The sequence below is a fragment of the Vitis vinifera genome, chromosome 11, assembly GCF_030704535.1.
Source record: "Vitis vinifera cultivar Pinot Noir 40024 chromosome 11, ASM3070453v1".
NCBI classification, from domain to species: Eukaryota; Viridiplantae; Streptophyta; class Magnoliopsida; order Vitales; family Vitaceae; genus Vitis; species Vitis vinifera.
The window spans coordinates 18988954-19004204 of record NC_081815.1 but is presented as its reverse complement, the minus strand read 5'-3'; the positions used below and the strand labels follow the sequence as shown (position 1 = coordinate 19004204).

The 15251-nt window shown below is 31.1% G+C and overlaps 2 protein-coding genes across 2 annotated transcripts; both read left to right on the top strand.

Annotated features, from left to right (window-relative positions):
* The first annotated feature begins 7927 nt into the window (after positions 1 to 7927).
* LOC100251293 (uncharacterized) lies at positions 7928 to 8557 on the top strand. Its single transcript, XM_002269576.4, has one exon. The coding sequence runs from the start codon at positions 7958 to 7960 to the stop codon at positions 8546 to 8548; it is 591 nt and encodes a 196-aa protein (XP_002269612.1). The 5' UTR covers positions 7928 to 7957; the 3' UTR covers positions 8549 to 8557.
* A 4869-nt stretch (positions 8558 to 13426) lies between these two features.
* On the top strand, positions 13427 to 14693 carry LOC100256447 (uncharacterized). Its single transcript, XM_002269533.4, has one exon. It carries the CDS (start codon positions 13434 to 13436, stop codon positions 14478 to 14480), a length of 1047 nt encoding a protein of 348 aa, XP_002269569.2. The 5' UTR covers positions 13427 to 13433; the 3' UTR covers positions 14481 to 14693.
* Positions 14694 to 15251: the final 558 nt, after the last annotated feature.

Here is a 15251-nt window from a genome sequence, read left to right as displayed (position 1 = left end):
TATCCAACTAATAGTCACACCACCTAGAGTGAATACAAAACTATAGGTAGACCTATGAGAGTTCTTATTAGATTGAAAATTTGAATCTGTGTACCCAATGGGTACCAACTCATCATTATGAAACATAAACATATAATTCTTCAATTGCCTAAGATCCTGGAGTATATGCTTGACTTTTGTCTAATGCTTTAGTCTTAGATTAGACTAATATCTACTCACTATCTCTATAGAAAAACAAATGTCTAGTCTATTACATAACATTGCATATATAAGGCTACCTATTGTTGAGGTATATGGCACTATCTCCATGCGTTTTTTTTCTTCAAGTATCTAAGGACTTCAATCTTGAGAAAGAGGAACTCCATTCTTGAAGGGTAACAAACTCTTATACTTGAAGGGTAGCAAACATTTCTTAAACTCCATGCAGTCTTTCATATTGCATAATTCATAACCTTTATGTGCTATTAGAGTACAAATTTAAATTTCAATCATGTATCCACAAGGTTGTCCTTCAACTTGATATAGTGAATAGAAACCACTCCATTTGAAAGTAACTACTTTATCATATTATGTTTTCGATGTATATGTCAAGACTTGCCATTATATAAGCTATTTTGTGTCATTCTAATAGTTGATCCTATGGTGGATCTAGGAATTCACCTTTTTTTTAAAGACTTTTATGATTTAGGTATTCTCACATTGTGGCTACATAACTATTAGAAAAATTGGTATAATCCAACCTATGGTAATCACCCTAGAGGGGGGGGGGGGGGGGGGGGGGTGAATAGAGTGATGGTTTCTTTTTACAAATTTAAACTATGTGAATGTAAAAGACAAATATATGCAAGTATATAATAAAACAATATAAAGACAACTGCATATAAAGTAAAAGAGTAGGGAAAAGAAAATGCAAACACAAGATTTTATAGTGGTTCGGTGCAACTCGACCTACATCTTCTCTAGTTTCAATCCCAAGCTTGAGGTTCCACTAATTCAAGGCTTCCAAACCAAGCCTTCAAGCAATACAATTGGATTATGGTTCCAATCCACCCTCTTGGACTTTTGGCTTCAAGCACTCTTTACAATCCTCAAGAGATACCCCACTCTTGAACAACCTCTCAAGTGATACCCCACATTTGAGAATCCCTAAGTGATACCTCACACTTAGATTCTTCCTCTTAATGATATACAAATAATTTTACAAAATCTTAGTACAAAACTTTAGGTTTAAATGATATAAGAAGACTAGGATTGAATGGTGCATTAATGATATGAAAGTTTTAAAACAATGGTGCACTAAAAAACACTCTTCCAAGGCTCAAATATATTCAAGAAAGGTTTGGGAATGTTAATCTCATAAACAATGAAGATTTGGAGCCTTTTTATAGAGGAAAAAAAATCAAACTAACCATTGGGGGGGGTTCGATCAGTCGAGCTGAGGGTCAACCGGTTGACTAGCCGTTAGCATTTAAGGCTTGACAGGTGATCGTTGGACCTTGATCGGACTTCGATCGAACCTTGATCGGTTGAGGTGAGGGTCGATCGGTTTTTCATTCAGTTGAACAACCATTCTGGAAGAGAGAGAGAGAAGGTTTCTTGCACCCCTTGACCAGTTGAACTAGGGGTCAATCGGTTACTGTTCACACCCTTGACCGATTGAACTAGGGGTCGACCGGTTCCTCATCCGGTTCAACCAGTTGAGCCGTTTTTGGCTTAACAACCAACTTTTTCAACTTAAAACCTTTTAAACAAGTTTAAAAAACATTTGACACAAGGTTTTAGTTGAAAACATGAAATCATCTAATTTTAAAATATTTAAAACAAAATAACTCTTGGATGATTTTGGTGCATAAGTAAAGAATGTAATGCATGAAAATCCTAGTGCACCAACAACCTTACAAAGAGATCTTATGAAGTTTAGGTCTTGAAAAACACTTCTCTTTGAGGTGGTTTTCTTCTTCATGATTTTTCGTTGGCTTGATTTGTCTTTGTGATTGCCACTTTGGAAATCGTTTTGCCTAATCACACTTGAAATATAATTATTAGTTCTAAACCTTGTTTTGTTATCATAAAAACCGAGATTAATCAAACCTTAGTTTCATAATAACTACTAGTGGATTTGGTGTTTTTTTTATTATATATTAATTTACATCATTAAACCTTTTTAGGATTAAAAACAACTATTTTAGTTGAATGTCCTAACACTTCCAAATATTTATAGGGGAATCTTATCCTTTGCATAACTCATATGAAGTTTTACATTTCTTTTCCTGAACCTATCCTGGATTTTAAAATTTTTTTTATCTTAAAAGCATCTTGAACCATTCATGCCTCTTTCTAACTAATTTGTTCCATTAAAGGTAAGATAGTATGAGTCTCCAAAAATATTTGTCTCGTTATTATTCTTAGGCATGACCTCATGAGTACTATCTTCAACTCAAGGTTTAATTTGAAAGTGGTTGTGAGTGTTTTGCTAGGTTGGAAATTCCAGACAAAAATTCTTAAGTGTCTCCTAATTTGGTTTTATGAATCGTTCCTCAAGCTACTTGCCTAATAAAGATTAAGATGTTGAGTTTGCTAAGAGACCAAGGTATGTAGTTAAGGTTGTAGATTGATGAAATTGAACCAATCAAGTTTTTCAAATTATTGTTTTTCTTGAAATATTTTTTAAGAAGTTAGGGAGGGTTAAGGTTCTAAGATCAATTCAGATTTAGGTAAGATCAATTTTAGATCGATCTAGTTTTTCTATTAGATCTTTCTTTAGCCATTGGATCAAGGATTCCTTTCCTTTCAAACTAAATTGCTTTTAGATTAGGGTAAAAAGACTTGCAACATTTTTCTTCACCCTATTGAGTTCTCACTCTTTATATCAAATTAGAGGTGTTTGGCTGCTAAGAAAATCCATCACTTTCCTTGATTTCCAAGTCATTTTCTACATTGGATTTTCTGAAAAGTGGGTTGATTCTTTTCTTTCATTCATATCTCATTTTCTCATTTATTTGGGTTTGGGTGAAAACCGATTTTCTTCTTATGCAAATTCAAGAAAAAGACAAAATCGAGGTTGTGGACTCCAAGTGTGCTCCAAAAGAAGGCATGAAGTTGAAATTGAAAATGTGTTAGTCAAGTGGTCTGAGAAAGATTAGTAAACTTGAGTTAGGTAAAACCTTGTTTTTTGTTTTTGTTTTTCATAGTAGATGTTTTCGATCACTTGTTGACTCATGGTTTTTTTATTTTTTTATTTTTTATCTTTTTGAAGATTTTTCATATTAAAATTTGGTGTTATTATCTATCTCTAATTCTTCTCTTTTGTTCATTTCCATTTATTGATCTTAATTTCATACTTAGTCATATATATTTGATGGGTGAAAAATGAGTTGAAATGAGTTTGATTATCTTTTGAATATCTTGAATAATTTTTTGTTCAATTTGAAAAAGATATTAAGTAGTAATTGGAAATCTATCAAGGAAAAAATTGTTCTTTTGAATTTGTATTGGGAAGTATTGAAGCATTTGCATGTGACTTGCATTTGTAAATTGTTGGAAAAGCGTTGTTGCATTCATGCTTGCATGTGCTTTTATTTTTTGTTGAAGAGTTTTTTGAAAAGATGAATATAAGTTGTGAGAAATTCTAATAAAAGATAATATTTGTTGGTGAATTGTTTTTGAATTTGTATAAAACACCTAGTCACCCTCCTTCTAGGTGTAGTCCATTATTTAGATTCACCTTCAATGACGTTATCAAGGTGAATGCATGCCTCTTGAGGTCAAAATATTTTTAGGCTATTAGGTGTTTGTAGATGCATAGTAATCAAGTTATAGTCGATTAAAAAATATTGGTAATGATGGTTGCAACTAGCAATGTGCAAAGTTGGATCAATCTTTTGTTATAATAATAATAATAAGTAGAAGATGATGATGATGAAGAACTATTGGTAAAGAGATAAGTAGAGAGCCAATAACGATATAATGATGAAAAATGGTTAAGAAGATCATGCTTCATGCAATCAATTAAACTTATAAATTAATGCACTTATGCAAGTTAATTATTTGAGTAAAAAGACATGCAAGAGGTAATTAAAAAAAAAAGCTTATTGGTGACCTCATATAAGTTGGGATTCAAGATTAAAGATTTGGTGTTTGAATTGAATTGAATTGAATTGAATTAATACATTTCAAAGCATGGATACATATTAGAATATTAAACTCATTCCCATTCAAGAAAGCGGGTACTATTTAAAATATTTAACAGCGCCCACCACCATAATCAAAAGTGTTTCTCCATCACTAAGTCCATTAATAAAATGCATGTGTGATAAACACAATAAGACTCTCCACTTAGTGAGATATCAAGTTGCAGGATCATATTGTATCAAAGTCCAAATCACAAAGCATGGAAAAATAAGATAAAATCTAGCAGCTATCAAAAAATAGAAAAATATATCATGTAAATGAATTGAAATATATTGATTCTACATATAGTGACTATATATCATGCAATATGGTAATGGAAAATTTCATTTAAAATATTTTCCTTCACATAATATAAAAGCTAAAACCTAGTATAATTTATGATTGGTTTTGACTACTAGGACAAAGTTGAATTAGTTGGTACAAAGCATAATGTTAGGTAGATTCTTATCATAATTGATATCTTAAATATTCAATTCATTGCAGTACAAATGACTATCATTGGAAAAAGGTTTAGTGGATAATTCACTAGTAAGGTTCAAGATAACACCATAGAGATGTTAAGAAATTGCTTTAAATAAAATAAAATAAATATATTTAGTACAATCACTCCAAGATAGTTGTCACCACAAGATTCTAAAAATCCTTTAAGATCACTCCACCATTATCACTAAACCAGGCCTTGATTAGTGGTTGCATGTCCTGATCATTCCCAAAAGTAAGATATTTCCTTTTTATATAAATATAAAATAAATTTTATTAAATTTATTAAAAATGTGTCCCTTAAAAAAGAATTTTAGCAAGAAAATATCAATAATGATACTTTCTTGAAAACAATGGAATAACTCAATAAAATAAATGAATTATTTTCATCCATTATTTTGTAAATAATGCATATTTACATAATTCCTCCATAAAATAATTGTATAAAGAAATCAAACTTGGTGTTATTGAATAATATTTTTAAAAATAGTTTTAAAAAAATTAATTTTTTATAATACTTTTTAAAAATATTTTTTAATAAAAAAAGTTTTTTAATATATTTTTTGTGAAAATATTATTCAATGTAAAAGTTTTTCATCCATTCTTTGTATTTTCAATTATTTTAAAAATGATTTACAAAAAAATATATATGAAAATATCTTAAATTTGTTTTAAAAAAACATTTTATTTTTATAATAAATAAAAAACTGTTTTTATTCTATAAACTGTGTTTTTGAAATTAATTACAAACGAGATTTCAATATAAAGACTATGACCCGAGATGTAAGATAATGGAAGCCAAATGGGCATATATGTTCACTTTGGATTGTCGTGTTACACATTGGCAAATTGGAAATGGAAAAAAAAAAAAAATATATATATATATATATATATACCCTTTTAGTATTCATACCACACTAAAAATTATTTCTTTTTAATTTATTTGTAACTTTAAAAACTGTATTATGTTTAATAATAATTCAATTAAGTTTATTAATATTAACAAATTAAATTTACAATTCTTTTACAAAATTAAAATAGAAAAATATTTTTTAAAAAAACCTAAATTTACTTATCTCAATAATTTTTTTATTTTTTATTCTTTAAAAATATTTTTAAAAACAATTTGTACAACATCTTTATCACGGTGTTGGGTAACATTTTCGAAAATAGTTATCAAAAAACAATTTTTGAGAATAGGTTTAAGAATCAATTCTCTAATGTTTTTATAGAACAAATCTTTGTTTAAAAATTTGAAATGTTTCTAACCTATTTTCTATGTTTTCAAATATTTGTTAAAATATGATTTTTAAAAAAAATAAAATTGAATAAAAATTTTATTAGTTGATATCAACAATAAAATAAGAAATTTTAAAAATTAAAACTAGATTGCTTAAAAATTAAATACAATTAAAACCACAAACCTTAAAATTTTTAAAAATAAAATATTGACTCTCGTTGTATTTCCACCTCCTTTTCAATATTATATTTTCTACTAATATGTTTTAACAAAGTAAAAATTAATATTTTGTTTTTATATTTTTAATTTTAAAGTTTTTTTAGTTTTAATTGTATTTTTAATTTTAAAATTTCTTATTTAATTGATCTCAAATTAATTATTAATTGATATTATTAACCTGGAAAAATATTACTCTAAAAAATAATTATCCAACTTACAAAAAAAAATGCATATATTTCAAAATATTGTTTGTTGATGCCATAAAGAACTATGCCACAGGGGAGTCTTGTTTGTCACATGTTTGCCACCTAAATCATGGAATGTATAAGCACATAAAAACCCTTTGGGTGTTTCGTTTGAGAGAAAGAAATTAAAAGGTATACACTTTTTGTGGGTCAACGAGCATTTGCTTTGTATTCAAGTATGGTGTGTAGTAAGAAACGGAGAAGCCCTACCACATTAAGGATGATAATGAGACGGGTTTTTTCGAATATCCGCCCTTAATGGGACGGGGTTTAAATTTAATAAATGGGTTTAGAACGGGTATGAGATTTTTTTTTTAAATCCGGGGTGGGTTCGGGTATTGTCCCATCCCACCCCGCCCCGTCCCGTTTATATATAAAATTAATTTTAAAATTAAATTAAATTTAAAATTTAAAATTAAATTAAATTTAAAATTTAAAATTAAATTAATTTAAAATTTTATTTTACTATTTTTAATATATAGATAATAATAAAAAATTTTAATAAAATAAGTTATAAAAAATATAACAATTTTATTATTTATAAAATATATTTATTTTAATGTAATTAAAAAATTTAGAAGTAATTTTTAAAAAAAAAAAAAAAAAAAAAAAAAAAAAGCTAAACGGGGCGAGGCGGGGTGGGTATGGGAGCTTAATTTTTTAAATGGAATGGGGATGAGAATTGTTTTTAATAAACGGAGTGGGGTTGGGATGGGGCGACCCATCCTAAACCCGCCCGTTGTCATTCCTCTACCACACTCTATTCATGCATAAATAAATACCTAAGCAAGAGAAATTGACCAAATCACTTTACCCATTTGTAAGCAAAGACCATGGCTCGCTGAGCTCAGTGAATCAAGCCTGTGAACTAAAATTAGGCTTCTCTCCACCGCCCATTGTTTTGTTTAATGAAATTCAACTGAGCATTGAAGCAGTTTTGATGAAAAGACTATCAACTCCTCCATCCCATGAAAACATTGAAAAGGCCATCACTTGAACTTCCAAAACTCAATACCAGAATAGTTTTCATAATTTCTATAGGCTATGTTTGGTACGGGAGAATTAGAGGGAAAATGTAAAGAAAAAAAGTAAAAGTGAAAATAATAATAATAATAATATTAAAGCTAAAAACAAAAAATTAATTCAATTAAAATATCAGTCTCTGTTAATTTATACTTACATAAATCATGATTTTCAAATAATAAATATGGTGCATATTCTTTTAATATTACAAAAGATTATACAAAATTGCTTCAAATTATTTTAGCAACTTTTTGGGTTCAATTTTTGTATCAAGTCGTGGGTTAATTCAGCCATGTGTTCTTCCAAACAAAGGCCATGGGGGTACATTGCTTCATTCCGTGCCTTGGAAGTGTGAAAGTCAAAAAAGGTATGCCCAATACCTAACCAATGCGTTACATCAACGAAATAATTTGAATATTATTGAAAAAAAAAACTATATATTATATCATTATGTAACCATACATTATATATTCTAGCCCAATTCATAAACTGTTTTGCTAAAAAGTCTCATGAAACCACAACTCTTCTTTCATGTCTTGAGAGCTTCAATTTTCAGAAGATGATGATGAATCCCAATTTCCAACAGGTGATGATGAAGCCCACCAAGCCTGAACGATCCCGTTTCATCATCTCCTCCTTCTTCGTCCTCTTCCTCTGCGCCGTAGTTTCCATTTACGAAGTCCGATCCGGCAATCTCCTGAAGTTCGGCAGTCACATTTTCTTCTCCTACAACTCATCATCTTCCGCTAGTTTTCTCCCCCTGAATTCTACCTCTAACGACATCCGGATCTTCATCGGAATCCTGACCCTCCCCGACCAGTACCAGCGCCGGCACTTCCTCCGCATTATCTACGGCACCCAATCGCCGGCCGGAGCAAAGGTCGACGTCAAGTTCGTGTTCTGCAACCTCACGAAGGAAGACCAGAAAGTCTTGGTTGCGCTGGAGATAATGCGGTACGACGACATAATCATCCTCAACTGCACGGAGAACATGAACCAGGGCAAGACGTATAAGTACTTCTCGAGCTCGCCGGAGATGCTGAATTCCACCAAGGGGCCATCTCCGCCGTACCATTACGTAATGAAGGCGGATGACAACATGTATCTGAGACTGGACAACCTGGTGGAGTCTCTAAGGCCATTGCTGTAACAATCCACTCTCAACCGTATAGATATTATTCGTTTCAGACCCAAAGGGGTCCTTATGACTTTAAAACGCGTCTACTTGGTTAAGAGAAACCTTTACATATATAGCGTTAGGAACTTTCGGGGATTGGCTCTAAAACGCATCTACTTGGTTAAGAAGAACCTTTACATATATAGCGTTAGGAACTTTCAGGAATTGACTTTGATATCATTTGTAAGCTTTAATTTCTGAATCAGTATATACTGGTTATAACGATTCAATCAATATTACAACAGAGGAAGGGAGTCAAAACGTGGGCTGCCCACTTGATGTTTAATTCCCATTGAAATGAAATCATTTTATTGTGTTCGTCTTGTAATAATTATAATTTTTTCCATTTCCAATTTGCCAATGTGTAACACAGACAGTTCAAAGTGACCACATGCCCCATTTGGCTTCTATCAATCTTATATCATAGGGCATAGTCTCTGTTTTATGCTCTTTTTTTCTGATTTCTCTTTTTCCTTTTGTTCATCGACACCACCTAGCTAGTAGGTTGATTTGAAACCAAGGAATTTATTGCTAATTTATTTTATACCAAGTGATATAGACCGGCCAATCCTTTAATGTAAAATGCTAATATTCAAAATTTAAAATTTTTAACATTTAATCATCATTCATGTTAACAAGTAGTGAACTACATAAGACATAAGTAAGAAGATATGGTTAGTATTGTTCTTTTCTATGTGTATTTAAGCTTTGTTTGTAATTAATTTAAATTTAAGATGTAAGCTAGTAGTTAGAAATTAACCTATTGAAACTATCAAACTTATTATTACAATGGAATTGTTTTCATAGAAGTTTCGTTGTCTGTACTTTCTTGTTAAATTCTTTTTTAATGTACACTCATTATATATATATAAAGAAAGATCTCACTTTTGATAATCAGCACATGCAACCACTAATCAAGGTTAGGTTTAGTGGTAATGATGGATTGATCTTAATGGATTTTTAGAATCTTGTGGTGAGAACCATCTTCAAGTGGTTGTACTAAAAATATTTATTTTATTTTGAGTAATTTCTTAAAAGATGTTGTCTTGAACCTTACTAATTAATAATCCGCTAAACCTTTTTCCAATGATAGTCATTTGTATTACAATGAACGGAATATTTAAGATATATATCAATTATGATAAGAATTTACATAACATCATGCTTTGTAGCAACTAATTCAACTTTGTCCTAGTAGTCAAAACCAAGAAGGAAAATATTTTAGATGAAATTTTCCATTACCATAGTGCATGATATATAGTCACTATATATAGAATCAATATATTTCAATTCATTTACATGATATATTTTTCTATTTGTTGATAGCTGCTAGAATTATCTTCTTTTCACATGCTTTGTGATTTGGACTTTGATATAATATGAAACTGAAACTTGGTATCTCACTAAGCGGAGTAGTCTTATTTTGTTTATTACATATTTTATTAATGAGCTTTTTTGAATCTTGATTATGGTGGTGGGTGTGTTAAATTTAAAGGCTCTCCACTTTCTTTTAATGGGAATGAGCTTAATATTTTATTATGTGTCCATGCTTTGGAATGTATTAGAGCCCATGTGACAATGTGACAGTAATTTTAAAAAGTATTTATAATTTTTTAACACTTAAAATTTTGTATCATTTAAGTGTTAGAAAGAATAAAAGTGTTTTTTAAAATCACTACCAAACGCGCACTCGTAATTTAATTCATATCTAACACCAAATCTTTAGTCTTGAATCCCAACTTATATGAGGTAACTAATGAGCCTTCTTTTTTTTTTTTTTAACTTGCCTCTTGCATGTCCTTTTACTCAAATAATTAACTTGCATAAGTGCATTAGTTTATAGGTTTAATTGATTGCATGTATCTAGCATGATCATCTTAACCATTTTTCATCATTATATCCTTAATGGGTCTCTACTTATCTTTTTACCAATAGTGCTTATTACTATTATTATTATTATTATTATTTATTTGGGTTTGAGTGCCCAAGTGGGCTAACCCAACCCAACTCAATCAATGAGAAAATGGAGAAGCAATTTTTTGGAGTTTTAAAACTACCAAAAAATCATAACTGTTAAAAAAAAAAAATCTTCGTGAGAATTGTTTCTCCCTAAAAACAAAGAAAGAATATATATATTTTTTTCTAAAAAAACCAAAGCCCTTTCTCTTGAAGTTTTTTCTTATTTTCCTTGTGAAAACGAAGATCAAAGATCTTGTTTTATGAGAAAATAATGGTTTTTATATTTAAGAAGCAATTAAGCATGAGAATAATAAAAATAAGGCATACATGTCTATAGAATTAAATAAATAAGGGATAAAGGAAGCGTACCTTAATTTCATGTAAAACGCTTTCATAAGGTCAATAAGGATTAGCTCACAAATAATAATAAAGAATCCAATATCATAGGCAAATTTCATATTATATACAATTAAATTCAAAATAAAGAATAAAAAAGTGAAATAAGATAAAATAATATCAAATTAAAGAATTCAATATATATTCATTCATAAAATAATTCCAAATAACATGTCAAAAGAGGGCATATGAAAGAAAATTTATCTAGTTTATATGATACATTTACAATGTAAAACAAAATCAAAGCAAGATAGAAGTATGCCTAAGGAAGCCAAATTTGTTATTTATCTTTGATCTTCATTATCACCAAAACATATGCAGGATATATTTATCAATTCATTTAGAACATGCATTTATTCACATGGAACATACCCGAATCCATTTATGAATTTTGGTTGAAGATGTATGGATCTTTTAAGGCCGAAGAGGGTAACCACCGTCACTGGATTCTCTCTGGCAATGGGAAGCGGGAGAGATTAGGGTTCTGTTCTATTAAAAAATGTGATGATTCAAAATGAACAGACCCTTGACCTTTTATACCCTCTTGCCTTGGGGACCATACCCATTGGGCTATTGGGTCTCACGAGTCTTAACCCATCATCTAAGGCTCGTGATGGCGTTTGGGCTCTACACATAGGTGGCCCATACTCTTGAACGAATCAAAAAACAAATAGTAAGAGGTGAATAGCTTAGTCATGAATTATTGTTAGATATGTGAGTCCATATCTTAACAAAATTATCAACAATAAACAAAACTTTTAATAACAAGACAAAACATGGGCATTCACAAAATAAATCTTAAATAAATACTTAGAAATGTTATTCATCAAGATAAAAAATAAATAACATTTTTAATATATCCATATAACAGCCCAAAAACCCAAATTATTTAATTATAAGCTAATTAATACCAAATTAAATCACAATAAATACACTATATAGAACCCAATTAATCTCCAAACACTTTTGTCTTCAAAGCCTTCCATGTGGTTCTTCACAATATCAGTCATTGACTCAAGAAGTCTTAAGGCATATTGCTCTTAGCATCTATGATTCGTACTATTGATATGCAAAATAAACTAATTAAAAACTAAAAAATATTTTTAAAAATTATTACAATATTAAACACAATTAAATGAACTTAAGAATGAATAAAATAAACTTATTTCATTTCATATTTAGTTACAATAATATATATATATATCAATATACTAAAATAGTTTAAAATACTATTAGTCTGTTTTATGGTATTTCATTATAAATTTAATTTTCATATTTATATAATTTAATTTATTAATTTATTATTAATGATTAATATTCATATCTAGTTTAAAATTATCATATGTTCATATTTAATACTTGTAACATTTATCATATTTCAATTTGTTATGTTCTTAATTCCTTATAAATATCTTATATAATTAATTTTATAAATAAATTGTCATATATTAGGAATACAACTATAAAAAATATTAGGAATACATCATAATTTCTTATTTTGTTTTATTTTTTCTTTTTATTTTTTTCTTTCACGTTTTCTCTCAAATTCCCCTTAACCAAACATAGGGTATTGTAATTATGAAAACTATCCTAGTATTGACTTTTGGAATTTTGAGAGATGGCCTGTTCAATGTTTTCATGGGATGAAGGAGTTGATGGTCTTTTCATCAAAGTTGCTTCAATTCTCAGTTGTATTTTCATTAAAAAAAAAAAAAACAATTGCCAGTGGAGAGAAGCCTAATTTTAGTTCAAAGGCTTGTTCCACTGAACTGAGCCATGGTCTTTGCTTACAAGTTGGTAAAGTGATTTGGTCAACTTCTCTTGTTTAGGTATTTATGCATGAACAGAGTGAAGTAGGGCTGCCCCCAATTCGTCCTACACACCATACTTGATTATAAAGCAAATGCCTGTTGACCCACTAAAAGTGCACACTTTTTTCTCTCTTTTTCTAGTGATCCAAACACCCAAAAGAATTTTATGTGTACATACTTTGCATGATTTGGGTAGCAAGCACGTGTAAGAACAAATACATGGGGCCACTAATTCTACTAGTATTAATGTACGTAGATCATGGGTTACTCCAAGGCTCCATCACCATGGCATAGCTCCCTGTGGTTTCACCAAATCTCCGCTCTCTTTTTCAATTAAAATATCAGTCTCTGTTAATTTATACTTACATAAAGTCATGATTTTCAAATAATAAATATGGTGCATATTCTTTTAATATTACAAAAGATTATACAAAATTGCTTCAAATTATTTTAGCAACTTTTTGGGTTCAATTTTTGTATCAAGTCGTGGGTTAATTCAGCCATGTGTTCTTCCAAACAAAGGCCATGGGGGTACATTGCTTCATTCCGTGCAATGGAAGTGTTAAAGTCAAAAAAGGTATGCCCAATACCTAACCAACACGTTACATCAACAAAATAATTTGAATATTATTGAAAAAAAACTATATATTATATCATTATGTAACTATATATTATATATTCAAGCCCAATTCATGAACTGTTTTGCTAAAAAGTCTCATGAAACCACAACTCTTCTTTCATGTCTTGAGAGCTTCAATTTTCAGAAGATGACGATGAATCCCAATTTCCAACAGGTGATGATGAAGCCCACCAAGCCTGAACGATCCCGTTTCATCATCTCCTCCTTCTTCATCCTCTTCCTCTGCGCCGTAGTTTCCATTTACGAAGTCCGATCCGGCAATCTCCTGAAGTTCGGCAGTCACACTTTCTTCTCCTACAACTCATCATCTTCCGCTAGTTTTCTCCCCCTGAATTCTACCTCCGACGACATCCGGATCTTCATCGGAATCCTGACCCTCCCCGACCAGTACCAGCGCCGGCACTTCCTCCGCATTGTTTACGGCACCCAGTCGCCGGCCGGAGCAAAGGTCGACGTCAAGTTCGTGTTCTGCAACCTCACGAAGGAAGACCAGAAAGTCTTGGTTGCGCTGGAGATAATGCGGTACGACGACATAATCATCCTCAACTGCACGGAGAACATGAACCAGGGCAAGACGTATGCGTACTTCTCGAGCTTGCCGGAGATGCTGAATTCCACTGAGGGGCCATCTCCGCCGTACCATTACGTAATGAAGGCGGACGACGACACGTATCTGAGGCTGGACAACCTGGTGAAGTCTCTAAGGCCATTGCCCCGTGAAGATTTGTATTATGGTTGCGTGGTTCCATGTCGAAGCATGAACCCATTTGTTCACTTTATGTCCGGAATGGGGTACTTGGTTTCATGGGACATTGTGGAGTGGATTCGGGTTTCTGAGATTCCGAAGAACCACATGGTGGGCCCCGAAGACAGAGTGTTCGCAGATTGGCTTCGAGAGGGGAGTAGAGGGAGGAACAGGCACATGGCGAAGTGGGAGATGTACGATTACCCGGAGCCGCGGTCGGTGTGTACACATGAGCTGTGGCCTAACACCATTGCAGTGCACCTTCTGAAGAAGCAGGAGAAGTGGATTGAGACGTTGAAGTATTTCAATGTTACCCAGAACTTGAAGCCATCAAAACTTTATCATATACCTTAGGATGATCTGCGATCATGTTCATTTTGTTTATATATTCATTTTTTTAGTTCTTGGGCTTTAATTTCTGAATCAGTATACACTGGTTATGACGATTCAATCAATATTACAACAGAGGAAGGGAGTCAAAACGTGGGCTGCCCACTTGATGTTTATTTCCCACTGAAATGTAATCATTTTATTGTGTTCGTCTTGTAATAATTATAATTTTTTCCATTTCCAATTTGCCAATGTGTAACACAGACAGTTCAAAGTGACCACATGCCCCATTTGGCTTTCCATCAATCTTATATCTTAGGGCATAGTCTTTGTTGTACGCTATTTTTTCTGATTTCTCTTTTTCCTTTTGTTCATCGACACCACCTAGCTAGTAGGTTGATTTGAAACCAAGGAATTTATTGCTAATTTATTTTATACCAAGTGATATAGACCGGCCAACTCTTTAATGTAAAATGCTAATATTCAAAATTTTAAATTTTTAACATTTAATCATCATTCATGTTAACAAGTAGTGAACCACATAAGCCATAAGTAAGAAGATATATTAGTATTGTTCTTTTCTATGGTATATTCAAGCTTTCTTTTCTATGGTATTGTTCTTTTCTATGATATATATATATATATATAAAGAAAGATCTCACTTTTGATAATCAGCACATGCAACCACTAATCAAGGTTAGGTTTAGTGGTAATGGTGGAGTGATCTTGATGGATTTTTAGAATCTTGTGGTGACAACCATCTTCGAGTGGTTGTACTAAAAATATTTATTTTAT

What these genes read in the sequence shown, in the direction of transcription:
- LOC100251293 (XM_002269576.4), top strand. Translation starts at nt 7,958, where the DNA reads ATGATGATGAATCCCAATTTCCAACAGGTGATGATGAAGCCCACCAAG.
- LOC100256447 (XM_002269533.4), top strand. Translation starts at nt 13,434, where the DNA reads ATGAACTGTTTTGCTAAAAAGTCTCATGAAACCACAACTCTTCTTTCA.